At 40.7% G+C, this 21,649-nt stretch overlaps 1 protein-coding gene and 1 long non-coding RNA gene across 2 annotated transcripts in view; both read right to left on the minus strand.

The window, feature by feature from the left end:
* LOC118232394 (B-cell receptor CD22-like) overlaps window positions 1-21,649 on the minus strand; it is a 35,028-nt gene continuing 13,379 nt past the window's right edge. The window contains exons 4-9 of the mRNA XM_035427392.1: window positions 16,321-16,632; window positions 15,812-16,081; window positions 15,421-15,717; window positions 13,371-13,464; window positions 12,776-12,827; window positions 1-339 (exon numbers count right to left, since the gene is read on the minus strand). Coding sequence (XP_035283283.1) covers window positions 1-339; window positions 12,776-12,827; window positions 13,371-13,464; window positions 15,421-15,717; window positions 15,812-16,081; window positions 16,321-16,632 — 1,364 coding nt within the window. The remainder of the gene's footprint in view (window positions 340-12,775; window positions 12,828-13,370; window positions 13,465-15,420; window positions 15,718-15,811; window positions 16,082-16,320; window positions 16,633-21,649) is intronic.
* Window positions 17,277-20,733, minus strand: LOC118227347. Its single transcript, XR_004765256.1, has 3 exons — window positions 20,592-20,733; window positions 17,632-17,681; window positions 17,277-17,311 (listed from the first exon to the last, which is right to left on the minus strand). It is a non-coding gene; the product is annotated as an uncharacterized LOC118227347 (long non-coding RNA).

The raw sequence follows: 21,649 nt of genomic DNA on the forward strand, positions 1-21,649 counted from the left end.
CTATCCCTCCCCACCCTCTGCCTTCCCTTTCTTGTTTTTGCTCTTCAGTGCCACCTGTGAATAGACCACGTCGGCCCCTCGGCCTGCAGCCCCATCACAGGCATCCTGGCCCTGTGTCTCCACGGGCCGGGGGGAGTGCTTGATCGAGGCGTAGTGCATGGCTTCCAGCTCCGCCCTGTTTTGGCCCTCCTCCCGGGGCGGTATCTGTGGGTCTGTCCCTCCCAGCTGTGGGTCCCTGTGCTGGGCGGTTGCCATGGTGTGGTTGGCGTAGACGGAATCTTCTTCTGCTGCTGGGGGGGGAATCTGGGATCTCTTATCTGGGATCTTCTCTGGGATCTTCTGGCAAGATTTTTGCAGAGTTCAGACTTCAGAGGGAGATACTTGAGCAGATAATACACTTAAGTGCAGGTCTGAATTTGGCCCTAACTCACTATGACTATTGAATATGCCTCCAGGCATTTGAATGCAGGCAAACTGTTTTCCTCTCTGATAAAAGTCTCAACAAAGTAATTGTTTAGGCGTGTGCGTGCGTGTGTACATGTGTGTGTGCGTGTGCATGTGTGTGCGTGTGTGTGCGTATGTGTGTGCATGCGTGTGTGTGCGTGTGCGTGCTTGTGCGTGTGTGTGTGTGTGTGTCTGCATGTGTATGTGTGTGTGTGTGTGTATGTGCATGTGTGTGTGCGTGTGTGTGTGTGTGTGTGCCTGTGTGTGTTCATGTGTGTGTAACACAGGGCTCAGACTCACCCCCTTTGTGTCCTTCGTTCTACTACCAGAACACTGGCTGTCTCTCTTTTTCCTAAAAACAACAGGGAACAACACTGCTGACATACAGCGCATGCCCCACTCACATTATAATCACCATGGAGATCAGTTTTACATTTTAAGCTTAGGTTTTTTAAGCTATAATTCTTCGTTTTTATATTTCTTTATATTGGAAGTTGTAATTGTGCTTCAGCATCACAAGAGGGCGAACTTTAGCAACCTATCAGCCAATCGAAACCTGCCGAATAGGAGTGGTTTGCAGCCTCCCTGCTTCAGCTCAGGGAGAATGAATGGTGAAAAAACCAAAGAACCAATCTCTGTTGGTGTTGTTCTGTCTCTTGCTGTCAACACACTCTGTGATTGGTGGAGCTCATGGTTTTTTTTTTTGGGAGTAAGGAGACATCACAGACACCACAACACACAATAATTATCTGTGCTTCAGATCAGGTGACCAACACATCATTCAGAAACCAACTTCACCCCGCCCCAACAAATTGCAAGTCAGTTTGGCCAGTGCAATCGGTGACAATGAAAAACCTGCACACACAGCGGCCCAACAGGAATGGAATTGCCTACCCCTGCTTTTGAATGGCCTTCGTGATGAGGTATATTATCGCCATGGCACCGGCACCAGCAGCTGCACCAATCAGCAGTGAGGTAATGCTGAAACCTGAATAAAGGACAGCCGAACACATCTGATAGTAAATCGCTCATAAATGCATTTATGATAACAATGTGGGTTTTAGAAGTTTTTTCCAGTTCCCAGTAAGCACACATACTAGCGCAAGACAATGTGTGCTAGCTGGGCTTGTTTGCAGGGTCAGAACTGATTACAGGGGCACTAAACTCATTTTGTGTGCATCAGTAAAAAAAAATTAAAACATGGTTGTAAAGCTTGTTTGCGCTCTTATAATTCTATTCATTTACACATATGTTTTTCTGTATATGGAGCAGGGCAATTGCGGTGGTGACATGATGAATCTGGTCCTTTACTTAATAGTTACACAGAAAATGTTGAATGTTTATCACTGTACATTTCACTGGGTAAAAAAAAAAAAAAAGTTGGATTTACTTAACGAACGTATGGATAGTGGTTGCACGCAATTAAGTATACGTGACGTCTTAAACTTAAGTAGTTCGTCACAACGTACTTAATACTATTGCGTGCAGCCACTGTCAAACGATGTATTTTTTGAGTGTAGACAGGACATAGTGAAAAGCTACAGTCAGTTTGCAATTTCAATACTACGGGCTTGTAGCATCCAGTCCGAGTAACTGATGTGAGCAATTTACTGGTAGTTCGTAAGGAATTTGCATGTCAATGATTCTGCATGTCAATGATTGTAGAACGAACTCCCCGTCCCTCTCCGAACCTCCCCCTCACTATCCATCTTCCGCCGTGGCCTGAAGACTCATCTCTTCAGACTATACCTAGACTAACCACCACCACGCTGTATAATAAAAAAAATTTTTTTTAAAATTTAAAAAAAAAACCCTTTTTCCTGTCACTTGTTACATGTTGCCCCATCCCTGCACTTCTTGGTAATTTGTATTTGTCCTAATACTGTAGCTTATTCTTCTGCCTAGTTGGCTTTGCAGATGTTAGACCAGAATAGTGTTCATTGTTCTCGGCTAGAAATAGCTGTACAAAATAAGTAATTGCACCTTACTGAACCCGTGTTCAGCAGTTGTCTACGACCATGAAATGCACTTTTTTGTACGTCGCTTTGGATAAAAGCGTCTGCCAAATGAATGTAATGTAATGTAATGTCTTAAACTTAAGTAGTTCGTCACAACGTACTTAATACTATTGCGTGCAGCCACTGCCAAACGATGTATTTTTTGAGTGTAGACAGGACATAGTGAAAAGCTACAGTCAGTTTGCAATTTCAATACTACGGGCTTGTAGTGTCCAGTCCGAGTAACTGATGTGAGCAATTGACTGGTAGTTTGTAAGGAATTTGCATGTCAATGATTCTGTGGTCTGACATGCCCTGCCCCCCCCCCCCATGGACAACAGCGGCTCCTTGGGGGAGCCCCCTGATAGATCATGTTGAGCTAGTCATTTGGAAAAAATAGATTGCACGCCAAAGAAGTGTGGGCCTTGGTCACCCCTGAGTTACAGCCGTATGGGACGTATTTAGCAGAGGAGAATAAGTGGCTTCAAGACCTGTCTGAAGGAGTGCCTACTCAGTATTCCAGCAGTTTAACAGTTCAACACCAAAAACCACAATTAACAAAAAAAATAAAAAATAAAGGGGTGGGTGGGGGGCGTGGGGGGTGGGGTGAGAAATCTCTCTCCTCACTGACTGATGTGACGCCAGGGTTTCTGTCCTTTAAGTGCCCTACTGCAGCAGGTGCTTTCATCTATCAACACCCCCCCCTACCCCCCACACACCCCAATGGATTACCTGAATGACCTGTTTTGCCTATGTCACTTAAGTCACAATCCAGGGTTATTTGACATGTATCATACAATATTATCACATTATTTAAATTTGGGCTTATATTTGGCAAACATGAATTATGATTTCATCAGTCAATCGAGGATTGAATCATCTTGGACCACTGCACAACAGACCTGGTACGAATTTGTATTTGTACTTGTATTTGAAAATGTAGTTAAATACATATTTTAAGTATTTTCAAATACATTTACTAATGAAATACTTTGTATTTGATTTATTTAAATTATAATAAACCAAATACTATCCCACATAGTAATTAAAAAATAAATACCCTTAAAGGAATTCTTTCCTGGGAAACCAAATAATATTTCAAATATTATTTAGACACTTTTAAAAAAAACATTATAATACAAATACAATTTTATAATATTTTTAAATATTTCAGTGATAGACAGTAGAAATGACCGAGCCAGGAACAATGTAGGCTTCATATCAAAGGGGGTATCCCATAGTCCTTGACAACATACATTTTGACCAAAGAGATTAAAAGATAAAATACTTTGACATCATGTTATTTAAATGCATCTTGTTATTTAAAAGAGTTTTGACGTTTATTCCTGCGTGACAGTGATTGTTATTATAAAGACTGTTGGTTTATTTTTTGTGATGTCATGCTGGTTGTTTTAGTTTTTACTAAAGGTCAGAAGTCCACATTGAATTTGTACCCTTAAGTAAATGCTTCAAAATGTGTACCTCTTTATGTTAGTACATGATAGATAACATAAAGAAATTAATTTTACACCCATTTACCTGAGGGTTGCTGTGGAGATGGGAGGTGGAGCTGGAGGCTGGAGTTGCCTAGAGTGTTGGTGCTGATGCAGAGGAGAGTGGGCGTGTCTCCCTGTGATTGGCGCATGGTGAGGGAGCTCCTCAGGCCTGTGTTCCCCAGCTGCTCCTCCCTGATGACTCTGTCAGTAGAGTTAGTGACCCGCAGTCCAGACACACGCCACTCCATGCTGGGAGAGGGATTCCCACGGCTCTCACAGGAGCAGCTGATCTCTGCTGCAGTTCTGCTGCAGCTCCCAGAGCCAGAGATCTGAGGCATGTCTGGAAACAGGATCCACAGTTACTAATATCAAAGTTACACTCATATAACAATAATATGATCAATGCAATTATACAATAAATGCACTGAACATACATATCACATTCAGCGGTACAGTTGTTGAGTTCTCCTTGCCATGTTCATTCTGTGCTTCACAGTAGTACTGTTCACTGCCACTGGACTCAGTCACATTGAAGGTGAGATTCTGTCCAGTTCCTACAGTGTTCATCTCTGTCCCATTCACTTTATACCAGGTGTAGTTCTGCACTGCTGGGTTGGCATTACTGCTGCAGGTCAGAGTCACAGAGCTGCCCTCTAACATTGAACCAGGACTGACTGACACTGAGGTGTTCTTAGGAGGGTCAATCAGATATGAAAATACATTTACATTCTAAATCGTCTGTACTGATTGTGCTATAATTATGTTTCACCTTCAAAGGACATGTCACGGGCACTTATCCCGAAGACATACAACAGAGAAACACAATGAGGAAAAATAGTTATAGTCTAATGATAACAATTGCCGCTCACTGGATTTTAAAAAAATCAGCTGGATATAAAATGACTTATTCATAAGAAAATAAATTCCAACAATCTTACATAGAACTCTAAGAATCAAACTGGTCTCAGATGTCTTCGAAATGTTTCCTTGTTGCAGTGTGTAAAGTGCACTGCAGGTGATCTTCTGCCCATGGTGGAGGTGGGAAGCAGTGAAGGTCAGAACAGAAAACACAGATTTGGTTCGATCCTCATTCTCTTGCAGTTGATCCACACTGTCATTCAACCTGGGGGTCCATGTCAGATTTGGTGGGAATTCAGGACAGGGTGCTGCAGCAGTGCAGCTCAATCTCACAGAGGTCCCCTCCATCACCTCCACCCTCTCTGTGGTTATCTTGGGTTTGGGTGGAGAGTCTAGGAGACATGGAGACATGAGGACGGGTTACTGTCTGTCTTAGGATTGGAGAGACACACAGCACTCAGAGCACACACTAACCACCACATCAACAGCATCTGACTAACACAGTATTTACAATGTTAAATCAGTATTTACAATGTGAAATCTAGAGACAAGTCATTTTCATTCTTTACTATTTTGCATGCAATGTGTGTTTCTCATAGAGGACAGCATTTCTATCTCCGCTACCTAATTTTAAAAGCATAGGGTCCCAGCATAAACACAATGGCACACAGTGAAAAAGTTGTACAACAGCAAATGCAGTACCTTGTGCTTTAATCTTGACACCTGAACAGAAACTAAACTTGAGTTCATTTGAGCCTTCCAATCTGAAGAAATAATCATCACTGTAAGACAAAGGGAAGTGGTCCAGAATTGTGGTGCAGTTCATCTTCTCCAGTTCCCCAATTAATCTTCCTTTAATTTCATTCTGTTCAGTTGCTGTCCCAGTCAGGCTGGAATCAAACACCGTGTCACCGCCATAAGTATTTTTTCTCCACAGTCCTTTAGCCGCAGCTGTCAGATCATTGTCATATTGAGGGTCTATATCAAATCCGCAGGGAATCAGCACACAGGATCCACTCAGAGCTTCTATTCCCTGAGGCATCTGGATCGAAAACCCTCTCCCCAGGGCACCTACAACACACACAACACAGCTCAGTAAATACAGGGGCTATACAGGGATTTGGGTCAGCATTATACACACACACACACACACACACACACACACACAGCACCTTCACATACCTCACAACAGCACATGTGGATGTTTTTATTTGTAATACAACAAAGGTTTTACTGACTGAAAGTCACAATAATAATTAATATAAAGCACATCCATCTAGAAATGTATATGTAAAAAACATGTTTTTATACTATAATAATCTACAGTAATCCCTTTGGATCACTGTACATCTCTACAGTACAGAGTTAGACCCCACCCCTTTAATGACCCACCTTGCAGCAGGCAGCCAATGAGGACGAACCTCTCTGCTTCAATCATGACTCTGAGGAGCAGAGGAACTGAAGTTAGGAAACAGCACTGACACCCTGGGGAACTTTACACAAGTTTATCAAATGTGTTTTTATTAATCATTTGTATGTTTCATAGGCTGCCCTACAGACTGCCGTAAACCACACATCTTGCCATAGACACAATTATTGAATACACCTTAAAGCTCAGTACAGAATATAATTGATGGGAAGGGACTGCAGAAGAGAATGCATATTTCAATTAAAAATGTTTTCTTTTGTTCAAGAATTGGCTTCCTTCTTTGGTTTTCTATAGTCCAGCTCCACTGGGCCAAATCAAAATCCCCTAAAATAAAACTATCCTATGCAGTGCAAGCCTCCATTGAGTTTTTGAGATGTTCTCAGAACACGCAAGTATAGTTTACTGTAACGAAAGATGACGAAAATCTGCCAAGCAGCTCTTCTAGTGGTCTGTCCCTGCACATACTGAAAATGCTAAAATACATCGAATAAAAAGGCTTTCTCTTTTGTTTTTTTCTAACCCAAAAAGAGTAAGATGGCCAAGCACAACCATACTCTTCTCAAAGCACAGCTTCAGGAAGATTCTATATCATCAATCGTGATTTACTTCAATCAAATCAATCAATCAAATTTTATTTGTATAGCGTATTTTACAGCAGTTGTCACAATATGCTTTACAGACAACCCTGGCCTAAACCCCCACAGGAGCACTTCATTAGAAGAATGAGGAGAATTAGGGGAATTAGGAGAATACTTCATTATTTCATTATTTTCTCACCGCTGATGGTATTTTGCAATTGCAATTTAAAACCAAAATGAAAGTAAAATAACTATTAAAAGCGCATCTGCATAGCTTCAACATTGACGTTATTGAATGAATATTAGCACCTTATATTCACACGCTGCTGAATATCATCTGATATATCCAGTTCTCCTCAATTAGGCAAGAGGTGAGAAATAAAATAATTTTTATTTGCATTGCTAAATTGTGGGGTTGGGAAGTCTGTATTACATTACATTACATTACAGGCATTTAGCAGACGCTTATCCAGAGCGACTTCCACAACTTTTTTAGATAGCATTTTACATTGTATCCATTTATACAGCTGGATATATATACACTGAAGCAATTTCGGTTAAGTACCTTGCTCAAGGGTACAACAGCAGTGTCCTACCCGGGAATTGAACCTGCGACCTTTCGGTTACAAGTCCAGTTCCTTACTCACTGTGCTACACTCCGTCCTACTGTAAATGAATAACATACGCATTGTAGGCCTGAGCATAGCCTAGCCTACTACAAGTTAACCGCTGTGTCCAGTTATGCTTGTAGTTTGTGCTTTTTGGTTTGATGCCAAAGCAAGCTACTTTATAGGCCAAGCTAGTTGTGATGCTCGTTTCAGTGACTGTTTGTTAACATTTCGACCAGCCTGCAGCCAAGCATTATCCAGGCTGAGGCCTGTTCATGGTTCTGATGCCTACCATGACCTACTTTCCCAATCGCCAACCCAAAGTCGTACAACCCAACGCATTGGGGTCTACTGTAAAATATCCTAATGGCGCAGTGCCTGCACATGTTTGCAGGGGTCCCGTCATAACTGCAGTAGCTTCCTCCACTGCTCTTAGCCTTTTTTTTTTTTTTAAAAGCACGCACAGCAACTTGTTTTGATGTTCCAGAGTTTTAATTAGCCTCAGTACAACGATGACACGCACAGAAAACAAATCTTAAAACAGCTAGCGACAGAGTGTGACATGCCGTCTTCCACTTATTCAAATTAAACCCTTTCTCTTTGAATCCTGCAATGCTACCAACGGCTGTGTAAATATTATGATCAATAAACAACACAACTGTCAGACCAATATCTGCATGTATAGAACGCAGCGTACTTATGCCCTGCATTGATCTGTAAAATATCCAGAATCCTGTGTTAATGTGACCTCTGTGTCTGATATTAACCTCTTGACCAGAAGCACATACTGTAATTGGGCATGTGCATAAAATTAAACGGAGACAATTGAGTCAACGGTATTGAGTTTAAAATGAACCACTAAGCAATGCAGGCCTGTAAACTATGGCACAATCTGTGCCTTGAATAAAGAGTTGTCCCACCCAAAATCTCACTCTCCCCGTATCTTTGTATCTGGCTTGGCGCTGACCCACAGGTATCAAGATCCTTAGTCAGCACCCCACCACCAATGACACCAACTTGTTCCCCATGACATCAGCTTTCCTTTAATTTAAGAAGTTCCTTTAATTTAGAGGAAGTACTGAGGTTGCTGTCTTTTTTTGGTGACTGCTTTTGTCTTTTTATTTAAATAAATCTTTCTGATGAGGATGGTACTGAGGTATTTATGTCCTTTTCAGAACTAGGTCCAAAGCATCAAACAAACATTATATAGTTTGCACAGGCACAAAAAAATGATCCAAAATTAAAAGTTTTACTCTTGAAGTCAGTATTTCTCTTTGCTAAATGTATTTCTTTTCTCGCAATACAAAATGCTTTGCTTGATACTTTGATACATCAGAAAAAAATGCATGTGAAAATAATGTTTAAAAAAAACAAAAAAAAAAAACTTTTTACACAAATCAGATTCCATAGCAGAGCAGCAGTCTCAAATGGGCAGATTGCCTCCACAATAAGTTCCCCATATCCACCCCAGGCAGAGTGTGACAGAACGCATATACCGGCCCTGTGTAGGTTGTAAGTCATGTAATTGTTGACTCAAATGTGATCTAGCATAAGTTCCTTGCGACTCCATTTGATATGGCAAAGTGACGTTGGATTAAAATGGCAAAAAGGCTTATTAATATTGTAGTCTTATTTCAGTGAATATAATGTGTATTCTCACATGCATGTAAGAGCTGCAAGTTCTCAGAAAATACATCAATAACTGTGACATTGTTTATACTCAAACAGTAAGTATCGACAGTGAGTGTAAACAAATGTTTATACTAAAAACTGTAATTTCTCTATCTTTAGGCAAAAAAATTTAAATCAGGGACCACCACAATGTTTCCTGAGACGCTTTCATTACAAACAGGATAAAGAAACTTCAGCACAGTTCTTTTTAACTAAATTTTAATAAAAGTGTAAGCATAAAGATAATCTGTAGTTTGATTAAACCAAGCGCTACACAGGTGGAAATATACTTACAGTAGAACAGAAGAATATCCAGTCTGTCTCCACTGCACGCTGACCCACAGCATGCGGAACACTAGTATAAATGCACACAAAAGAGGAACTTCTCATATGTGGCTTTTTGTGAAACATGCTCAGAACAGGAGGCTGTGAATATTTCTCATTAACTTCCACAGAACACGTGAACAACATACCCACACTTTTATGAAGCAACTACTGAAATTCAACTTTTTCCTCTGTAATACGACAATAATACAAGCAATTACATTGCATTACAATTTTTTCCTGATAATGAAGCTACTTTGAAGCAATAACACAGTAAAAGAATCTGCATTGTCAGTTAAAGTACAATAAGCAAATTAGCATTACTGCCCAAAACACAAACAGTCATCAGAGAAACGCCCAATAGAGAATGGACAAAAGAGGAGCTATTGCACAAAGGGCAATATAACACTCTTAACCAATCAGACGTCCACGATCACTATGGAAACACTGCAAAGAGAATTTGAATAAAACCCTCAAATATTTCCCCTCCTGTCACAAAGTGCTATTTGATACACAGAGGAAGTTATTCTGCATGATCAGTGCCTTTGAATAAAAGGCATCAGAAAGATGTTTTGTTCATGTATCCTCAACGAAGCACCTGTTCCCATGTATTTATTCTGATTAAAATAGTTTAGTTCTTATCGTGTTTTGATAAATTAATCGCACCTTAATATTTGTTACACAGCATGTACACAGACACACACACACACACACGCAGGTTACAGTCACACAAGAAATGAATGAATAAAAACCACAGCATGTTTTTCCCAAAGTAATCCCAGAACGTGCCAAGGCTAAAATTCAAAAACCAAAAAACACCAGCGATGAAATGTCGCATCCCAGACTAAGATGTAGGACTCACATGCCCCCTGACTGTTAAAACTGACTTCTTGCCAAGTTACTCACTTACTTACTTAATCCTCTTCGTTCCCTGTGGAACATAAGGCTGCGACATTCAAGGGAATGTAAAGACATCATTTGATTGGCTGTGATTGAATCCAGCTGCAACACACCCACTGATGATTTATTCAGCACTATCCAGCCCGTTTTCCACCTGTGCCGTGCGCGGTGAGCTGTGCGCTCTTTGCCTCCGGCCGCGAAAATATCTAAATTCAGCAGCAAGGCCTAGTGCACCCGTGTGATGCACCACCGATGAGCTGCGTGCCATTTATTCAGGAAAATAGTGCCAACAAGTCTAATTAAGGAAATCAGTCTCTAATTAATTAAGAACGTTTATCAGCTTGTTACAACACAGGGCTCATTACTATGGTTGGAACAAAAACCAGCAAACACATTGGGTTCCTAATGCTGAGAAACACTGATCAAAAACAGGAAGCCAAAACTTTTACAACTGCCTGAGCATGTACAGCGGATAATGGGTCAATGCTTCCTTCCTTCCTACAGGGTAAGACCATCCATGTGAAAATTATTCAAGCCTTAAACAGTGCATTCTGGCTCTGATTACTTTCAGAGCACATTCTGCACATTTCTACGTGTCTGGCCGCAGTATGGAGACAAAAATACATTACGTTTTTGCACATTCAGGTCATTCAAGTTTATTTTTATTTTTATCCTGATTTACATGCTTTTTTTCACACAGTACGTATAATTGTTTTAATGGCATCTAAAGAAACAAGCACGAAACCGTCCAGACCCACGGCGCAACTTGGAGAACTATATTTTTTATACAGTATTTAGTATATTATATATATATATATATTTATTATATTATATAGTATATATATATATTTTATATATAGTAATATATTTCTATATTAAGTAAAACCAGGATGTAAAATGTAAAAAATGTAAAATCATCCAGAAAACAGGGAGCTCAAAACAAAAGCAAAATACTTAAGGCAACGTATTACTCTCGGAGGGCACTAGATCAAAGGCGCTGGCCTTTGTAGGCTTGAAGGCTCAGGACTGAATGAGGAGCAAAGCAACTAAGGCAAAATAAATGTTACAACCAATAAGCTCCCAAATTGCAAACAGGTGAACACATAATCAGAGCTCATGATGATTATGTCGCCCCCCTGGCGACCAGCAGGAGGGGGTGCAACTTGAATCCTCACAGACAACCCTTAAAACATGACCCAAATTCCTTTTTCGAGGCTTACCTCAATTTCCCATATGGGCAATGGCTGTTCCTCTGCACACGAAATGTGAATGGGCCCCTCCCACAGCCCATTGCATTTTATTACAGGCGTTTAGCAGACATTCTTATCCAGAGTGACTTACACAACTTCTTACATAGCAGTTACATTGCATCCATTTATACAGCAGAATATATACTGAAGAAATTCAGGTTAAGTACCTTGCTCAAGGGTACAGTGTACAATGTGGGAATCGAACCTGCAACCTTTAGGTTACAAAACCAGCTCCTTGCCCATTATATTACACTGCTCCTCCCCTCCCCTCCCCTCTCCTCCCCTCCCCTTAAATTTCCCACTGCCTCTCCCAATCCGTGTTCTTCCCTTTCTTGGTTTTGCTCTTCAGTGCCACCTGTGAATAGACCACGTCGGCCCCTTGGCCTGCAGCCCCATCACAGGCATCCTGGCCTTGTGTCTCCACGGGCCGGGGGGAGTGCTTGATCGAGGCATAGTGCATGGCTTCCAGCTCCGCCCTGTTTTGGCCCTCTGCCCGGGGCGGTATCTGTGGGTCTGTCCCTCCCAGCTGTGGGTCCCTGTGCTGGGCGGTTGCCACGGTGCGGTTGGCGTAGACGGGTTCTTCTGCTGTTGCTGGGGGAGGAGGACTCTGCAAAGCAAGCGTGTTTAGTCTGCATTTCTGAACTGCTCTTATCTGGGATCTTCTGGCAAGATTTTGCAAAGTTCAGACTTGTAATTTAGAGGGAGATACTTGAGCAGATAATACACTTAAGTGCAGGTCTGAATTTGGCCCTAACTCATTACGACTATTGAATATGCCTCCAGGCATTTGAATGCAGGCATACTGTTTTCCTCTCTGATAAAAGTCTCAACAAAGTGATTGTTTAGGCGTGTGCGTGCATGTGTACATGTGTGTGTGCGTGTGCATGTGTGTGTGTGTGTGTGTGTGTGTGTGCGCGTGTGTGTGTGCATGTGCATGCGTGTGTGTGTGCATGTGTGTGTGTGTGTGTGTATGTGCGTGTGTGTGCATGTGTGTGTGCATGCATGTGGGTGTGTGTGCATGTGTGTGTGTATGTGTGTGTGTGCATGTGTGTGTGTGTGTGTATGTGCATGTGTGTGCGCGTGTGTGTGCATGCGTGTGTGTGCGTGTGCGTGTGCATGTGTGCATGTGCGTGTCTGCATGTGTGTGTGTGTGTGTATGTGCATGTGTGTGTGCGTGTGTGTGTGTGTGCATGTGTGTGTAACACAGGGCTCAGACTCACCCCCTTTGTGTCCTTCATTCTACTATCAGAACACTGGCTGTCTCTCTTTTTCCTAAAAACAACAGGGAACGTCACTGCTGACATACAGCGCAAGCCCCACTCACATTATAATCACCATGGAGATCAGTTTAGCATTTTAAGCTTAAGTTTTTTAAGCTATAATTCTTCGTTTTTATATTTCTTTATATTGGAAGTTGTAATTGTGCTTCAGCATCACAAGAGGGCACACTTTAGCAAACTATCAGCCAATTGAAACCTGTCGAATAGCAGTGGTTTGCAGCCTCCCTGCTTCAGCTCAGGGAGAATGAATGGTGAAAAAACCAAAGAACCAATCTCTGTTGGTGTTGTTCTGTTTCTTGTTATCAACACACTCTGTGATTGGTGGAGCTCATGGTTTTTTTTGGGAGTAAGGAGACATCACAGACACCACAACACACAATAATTATCTGTGCTTCAGATCAGCTGACCAACACATAATTCAGAAACCACGCCCCTTCACCCCACCCCTACAAATCGCAAGTCAGTTTGGCCAGTGCAATCGGTGACAATGAAAAACCTGCACACACACCGGCCCTACAGGAATGGAGTTACCTACCCCTGCTTTTGAATGGCCTTCGTGATGAGGTATATAATCGCCATGGCACCAGCAGCAGCAGCTGCACCAATCAGCAGTAAGTAAATCCTGAAACCTGAATAAAGGACAGTTCAGTTAGATAATGAGAAATACACTTCAGACAAAAAAAAAGACATTTATTCACGCAATCACATTTCTCAAACGTGAGCCGAACACATTTGATAGTAAATCGCTCATAAATGCATTTATGATAACAATGTGGGTTTTAGCAGTTTTTTTCCAGTTCCCAGTAAGCACACATACTAGCGCAAGACAATGTGTGCTAGCTGGGCTTGTTTGCAGGGTCAAAACTGATTACAGGGGCACTAAACTCATTTTGTATGCATCAATAAAAAAAAAAAAATGGTTGTAAAGCTTGTTTGCGCTCTTATAATTCTATTCATTTACACATATGTTTTTCTGTATATGGAGCAGGGCAATTGCGGTGGTGACTGATAAATCTGGTCCTTTACTTAATAGTTACACAGTAAAATGTTGAATGTTTAACACTGTACATTTCACTGAGTAAAAATGTGACGTCTTAAACTTAAGTAGTTAGTCACAACGTACTTAATACTATTGCGTGCAGCCACTGTCAAGCCATGTATTTTTTGAGTGTAGGCAGAACATAGTGAAACGCTACAGTCAGTTTGCAATTTCAATACTACGGGCTTGTAGCATCCAGTCCGAGTAACTGATGTGAGCAATTTACTGGTAGTTCGTAAGGAATTTGCATGTCAATGATTCTGTGGTCTGTCCTCATGGACAACAGCGGCTCCTTGGGGGATCCCCCTGATAGATCATGTTGAGCTAGTCATTTGGAAAAAATAGATTGCACGCCAAAGAAGTGTGGGCCTTGGTCACCCCTGAGTTACAGCCGTATGGGACGTATTTAGCAGAGGAGAATAAGTGGCTTCAAGACCTGTCTGAAGGAGTGCCTACTCAGTATTCCAGCAGTTTAACAGTTCAACACCGAAAACCACAATTAACAAACAAAAAAAATAAAATGAAGGGGGGGTGGGGGGGGGGGGGGGGGGTGAGAAATCTCTCTCCTCACTGACTGGTGTGACGCCAGGGTTTCTGTCCTTTAAGTGCCCTACTGCAGCAGGTGCTTTCATCTATCAACACTTTTTCATCTCCCCCACCCCCCACCCCCCACACACCCCAATGGATTACCTGAATGACCTGTTTTGCCTATGTCACTTAAGCCACAATCCAGGGTAATTTGACATGTATCATACAATATTATCACATTATTTAAATTTGGGCTTATATTTCGCAAACATGAATTACGATTTCATCAGTCAATCGAGGATTGAATCATCTTGGACCACTGCACACCAGACCTGGTACGAATCTGTATTCGTACTTGTATTTGAAAATGTAGTTAAATACATATTTCAAGTATTTTCACATACATTTACTAATGAAATACTTTGTATTTGATTTATTTAAATTCTTTAAAACCAAATACTTTCCCAAATAGTAATTAAAAAATACATACCTTAATGAATTCTATCCTGGGAAACCAAATCATTTTTCTAATATTATTTAGACACTTTAAAAAAAAAACATTATAATACAAATACAATTTTATAATATTTTGAAATATTTCAGTGATAGACAGTAGAAATGATCGAGCCAGCAACAATGTAGGCTTCATATCAAAGGGGGTATCCCATAGTCCTTGACAGCATATATTTTGACCAAGTTGATTAAAAGATAAAATACTTTGACATCATATTATTTAAATGCATCTTGTTATTTAAAATAGTTTTGACGTTTTATTCCTGCGTGACAGTGATTGTTATTATAAAGACTGTTGGTTTATTTTTTGTGATGTCATGCTGGTTGTTTTTGTTTTTACTGTGTAAACCTGGTCATGTGAGTTGGTATGGTGACCTACGAGTCATTTTAAAAGGGCAGAAGTCCACATTGAATTTGTACCCTTAAGTAAATGCTTCAAAATGTGTACCTCTTTATGTTAGTACATGATAGATAACATAAAGAAATTAATTTTACACCCATTTACCTGAGGGTTGCTGTGGAGATGGGAGGTGGAGCTGGAGGCTGGAGTTGCCTAGAGTATTGGTGCTGACGCAGAGGAGAGTGGGCGTGTCTCCCTGTGATTGGCGCATGGTGAGGGAGCTCCTCAGGCCTGTGTTCCCCAGCTGCTCCTCCCTGATGACTCTGTCAGTAGAGTTAGTGACCCGCAGTCCAGACACATGCCACTCCATGCTGGGAGAGGGATTCCCACGGCTCTCACAGGAGCAGCTGATCTCTGCTGCAGTTCTGCTGCAGCTCCCAGAGCCAGAGATCTGAGGCATGTCTGGAAACAGGATCCACAGTTACTAATATCATAGTTACACTCATATAAAAATAATATGATGAATGCGATTATACAATAAATGCACTGAACATACATATCACATTCAGCTGTACAGTTGTTGAGTTCTCCTTGCCATGTTCATTCTGTGCTTCACAGTAGTATTGTTTACTGCCACTGGACTCAGTCACATTGAAGGTGAGATTCTGTCCAGTTCCTACAGTGTGCATCTCTGTCCCATTCACTTTATACCAGGTGTAGTTCTGCACTGCTGGGTTGGCATTACTGCTGCAGGTCAGAGTCACAGAGCTGCCCACTAACACTGATCCAGAGGGACTGACTGACACCGAGGTGTTCTTAGGAGGATCTAAGAGATATAAAAATATGACACTCTTGATTTGTCATTTTTTTGTGGTGTAACAATCTGCCTTGAAAGGATGACACTACTTTAGATCATTCAAATTCGGTCATTATTTACTTATGCTGTTTATTCTGTGCAGCACACTGACTATGGCAAAAGCTTTAAAATATAATAATAATAATAATAATTATTATTATTATTATTATTATTACTGAAAATTCCTTGCTTTTCAAAGTCTCTCTTACATAGAACTCTGAGAGACAGACTGGCTTCAGATGTCTTCATTGTGTCTCCTTGTTGCAGTGTGTGAAGTGCCCTGCAGGTGATGTTCTTCCCATGGTGCAGGTGGGAAGCAGTGAAGGTCAGAACAGAAGACACAGATTTGGTTCGATCCTCATTCTCTTGCAGTTGATCCACACTGTCATTCAACCTGGGGGTCCATGTCAGATTTGGCGGGAGTTCAGGACAGGGTGCTGCAGCAGAACAGCTCAAACTCACAGAGGTCCCCTCCATCACCTCCACCCTCTCTGTGGTTATCTTGGGTTTGGGTGGAGAGTCTAGGAGACATGGAGACATGAGGACGGGTTACTGTCTGTCTTAGGATTGGAGAGACACACAGCACTCAGAGCACACACTAACCACCACATCAACAGCATCTGACTAACACAGTATTTACAATGTTAAATCAGTATTTACAATGTTAAATCTAGAGACAAGTCATTTTCATTCTTTACTATTTTGCATGCAATGTGTGTTTCTCATAGAGGACAGCATTTCTATCTCCGCTACCCAATTTTAAAAGCATAGGGTCCCAGCATAAACACAATGGCACGCAGTGAAAAAGTTGTACAACAGCAAATGCAGTACCTTGTGCTTTAATCTTGACACCTGAACAGAAACTATACAGGAGTTCATTTGAGCCTTCCAATCTGAAGAAATATGTATCATTGTAAGATGGAGGGAAGTTGTCCAGGATTGTGGTGCAGTTCTTCATCTCCAGTTGCCCAATTATTCTTCCTTTAATTTTATTCTGTTCAGTTGCTGTCCCAGTTATGCTGGAATCAAACACTGTGTCACCGTGACAAGCACTTTTTTTCCACAGTCCTTTAGCCGCATCTGTCAGATCTTTGTCATATTCAGATTCTATGTCAAATGTGCAGGGAATCAGCACACAGGATCCACCCAGGGCTTCTATACTCTGAGGCATCCAGACTGCCCACTCATTGCCCAGGGCACCTACAACACACACAACACAGCTCTGTAAAAACAGGAGCTATGGGGGTTTGGGTCAGCTTTATACACACGCAACAGCACCTTTACAGACCTCACAACACTTTGCTGTGTGGATGTTTTTATTCAAATGTAATGCAACAAAGGTTTTACTGACTGAAAGCTGAAATAATAATTAATATAAAGCACATCCATTATCTACACATTTATATGTAAAAACATGGATTCCCAAAATCAAATTTTGATACTATAATAACAAACAGTAATCCCTTTGGATTACTGTACATATCTACAGTGTAGATTTAGACTCCACCCCTTTGACCCACCTTGCAGCAGGCAGCCAATGAGGATGAACCTCTCTGCTTCAATCATGACTCTGAGGAGTAGAGGAACTGAAGTTAGAAAACAGCACTTACACCCTGAGGAATATTACACAAGTTTATCAAATATGTTTTTATTAATCATTTGTATGGATTGTAGGCTGCCCTACAGACTGCCATACATCACATCTTGCCATAGACACAATTATTGAATACATCTTAAAGCTCAGTACAGAATATAGTTGATGGACAAGGGACTGCAGAAGAGAATGCATATTTCAATTAGAAATGTTTTCTTGTGCTCAAGAATTGGCTTACTTCTTTGGTTTTCTATAGTCCAGCTCCACTGGGCCAAATCAAAATCCCCAAAAATAAAATCGATCCTATGCAGTGCAACCCTCCATTGAGTTTCTGAGATGTTCTCAGAACACGCAAATATAGTTTACTGTAACGAAAGATGACGAAAATCTGCCAAGCAGCTATTCTAGTGGTCTGTCCCTGCACATACTGAAAATGCTAAAATACATCCAATAAAAAGGCTTTCTCTTTTGTTTCTTTCTAACCCAAAAAGAGGAAGATGGCCAAGCACAACCATACTCTTCCCAAAGCACAGCTTCAGGAAGATTCTATATCATCAATCGTGATTTACTTCATTATTTTCTCACCGCGGATGGTATTTTGCAATTGCAATTTAAAACAAAAATAAAAGTTAAATAACTATTAAAAGTGTATCTGCATAGCTTCAAAACTGGCGTTATTGAATGAATATTAGCACATTATATTCACACACTGCTGAATATCCAGTTCTCCTCAATTAGGCAAGAGGTGAGAAATAAAATCATTTTTATTTGCATTGAAAAATTGTGGGGTTGGGAAGTCTGTAAATGAATAACATACGCATTGTAGGCCTGAGCATAGCCTAGCCTACTACAAATGAGCCATTGTGTCCAATTATGCTTTTTGGTGTGATTCTTGTGAAAGCTATTGTATAGGCCAAGCTAGTTGTGATGCCAGTTTGTTAACATTTCTGGCTGAGGCCTGTTCATGGTTCTGATGCCTACCTTGACCTACTTTCCCAATCGCCAACCCAAAGTCGTACAACCCAACGCATTGGGGTCTACTGTAAAATATCTAGGCCTAATGGCGCAGTGCCTGCACGTGTTTGCAGGGGTCCCGTCATAACTGCAGTAGCTTCCTCCACTGCTCTTAGCCTTTTTTGTTTTATAAAAGCACGCACAGCAACTTGTTTTGATATTCCAGAGTTTTAATTAGCCTCAGTACAACGATGACACACACAGAAAACAAATCTTAAAACAGCTAGCGACAGAGTGTGACATGCCGTTTTCCACTTATTCAAATTAAACCCTTTCTCTTTGAATCCTGCAATGCTACCAACGGCTGTGTAAATATTATGATCAATAAACAACACAACTGTCAGACCAATATCTGCATTTATGGAAGGCAGCGTACTTACGCCCTGCATTTTGGCTCTGTGTCTAATCTGTAAAATATCCAGAATCCTGTGTTAATGTGACCTCTGTGTCTGATATTAACCTCTTGACCAGAAGCACATACTGTAATTGGGCACGTGCATACAATTAAACGGAAACGATTGAGTCAATGAAATTGAGTTTAAAATGAATCACTAAGCAATGCAGGCCTGTAAACTATGGCACAATCTGTGCCTTGAATAAACAGTTGACTATCTTTGTATCTGGCTTGGCGCTGACCCACAGGTACCAAGATCCTTAGTCAGCACCCCACCACCAATGACACCAACTTGTTCCCCATGACATCAGCTCTCCGGCAATACAAAACCTGATTGCAATGTATTATGGAGAACGTGAGGTTCACATAATGCTGATCCAGTAGGATCTTTTAACAACTGAGCGCTGTCTCTTCATCACACCTGCTGACTCCCTGTCAGCACACTAAACAGTTTCCTTTGGGGTTCTGATAAAAGGCTGAATTCTGTAAATTGCCTACAGTATTTATAACCTACATACAACAGTACACTGTTTTTTAAAAAATATTTATCTATGCGGAATTAAGTTCCTTGAATTTAGAGGAAGTACTGAGGCTGCTGTCTTTCTTTGGTGACTGCTTGTGTCTTTTTATTTAGATAAAGCTTTCTCACGAAATGATGAGGATGGTACTGAGGTATTTATGTCCTTTTCAGAACTAGGTCCAAAGCATCAAACAAAACATTATATTGTATGCACAGGCACAAAAAAATGATCCAAAATTTAAAGTTTTACTTTTAAAGTCAGTATTTCTCTTTGCTAAATGTATTTCTTTTCTCGCAATACAAAATGCTTTGCTTGATACTTTGATACATCATACTTTGATTTCATGCATGTGAAAATTGTTTAAAAAAAAAAAAAAAAACTTTTTACACAAATCAGATTCCATAGCAGAGCAGCAGTCTCAAATGGGCAGATTGCCTCCACAATAAGTTCCCCTATCCACCCCAGACAGAGTGTGACAGAGCGCATATACCAGCACTATGTAGGTTTTAAGTCATGTAATTGTTGACTCAAATGCGATCTAGCATAAGTTCCTTGCGACTCCATTTGATATGGCAAAGTGACGTTGGATTAAAATGGCAAAAAGGCTTATTAATATTGCAGTCTTATTTCAGTGAATATAATGTGTATTCTCTCATGCATGTAAGAGCTGCAAGTTCTCAGAAAATACATCAATAACTGTGACATTGTTTATACTCAAACAGTAAGTATAGACAGTGAGTGTAAACAGTGTTTATACTAAAAACTGTAATTTCTCTATCTTTAGGCAAAAAATTAAAATCAGGGACCACCACAATGTTTCGTGAGACGCGTTCATTACAAACAGGATAAAGGACCTTCAGTACAGTTCTTTTTAATTAAATTTTAATAGAAGTGTAAGCATGAAGATAATCTGCAGTTTGATTAAAACAAGCGCTACACAGGTGGAAATATACTTACAGTAGAACAGAAGAATATCCAGTCTGTCTCCACTGCACACTGACCAACAGCATGTGAGCACTAGTATAAATGCACACAAAAGAGGAACTTCTCATATGTGGCTTTTTGTGAAACATGCTCGGAACAGGAGGCTGTGAATATTTCTGACCAACCTTCATAGAACGTGTGAACAACATACCCACACTTTTATGAAGCAACTACTGAAATTCAACTTCTTTTTCTCTGTAATACGACAATAATACAAGCATGCCAAAATTGATCAATTGCATTACAATTTTTGCACTGATAATGAAGCTACTTTGAAGCAATAACACAGTAAAAGAGTCTGCATTTACAGTTAAAGTGACGGAGTGTAGCACAGTGGGTAAGGAACTGGGCTTGTAACCGAAAGGTCGCAGGTTCGATTCCCGGGTAGAACACTGTCGTTGTACCCTTGAGCAAGGTACTTAACCGGAATTGCTTCAGTATATATCCAGCTGTATAAATGGATACAATGTAAAATGCTATGTAAAAGTTCTGTAAGTCGCTCTGGATAAGTGTGTCTGCTAAATGCCTGTAATGTAATGTAATGTAATGTAAAGTAGAATAAGCAAATTAGCATTACTGCCCAAAACACAAACAGTCATCAGAGAAACATCCAATAGAGAATGGACAAAAGAGGAGCTACTGCACAAAGGGCAATATAACACTCTTAACCAATCAGACATCCACAATCACTATGGAAACACTGCAAAGAGAATTTGAATAAAACCCTCAAATATATCAAAGTGCTAGACACAGAGGAAGTTATTCTGCATTCTCAGTGCCTTTGAAACAAAGGCATCAGAAAGATGTTTTGTTCATGTATCCTCAACGAAGCACCTGTTCTCATGTATTTATTCTGATTAAAATTGTTTAGTTCTTATTGTGTTTTGCTAAATTAATCACACCTTAATGTTTGTTACACAGGTAACAGAATTGCAAAAGTATGAGGACTGCAAACATGGGGAGTCTCAGCTCCCCCTCAACCCCCCCCCCACCCCCCCTTGTTGACACACACACACACACTCACACACAGA

The sequence above is a fragment of the Anguilla anguilla genome, chromosome 1 (genome assembly GCF_013347855.1).
Source record: "Anguilla anguilla isolate fAngAng1 chromosome 1, fAngAng1.pri, whole genome shotgun sequence".
Lineage (NCBI taxonomy): Eukaryota > Metazoa > Chordata > Actinopteri > Anguilliformes > Anguillidae > Anguilla > Anguilla anguilla.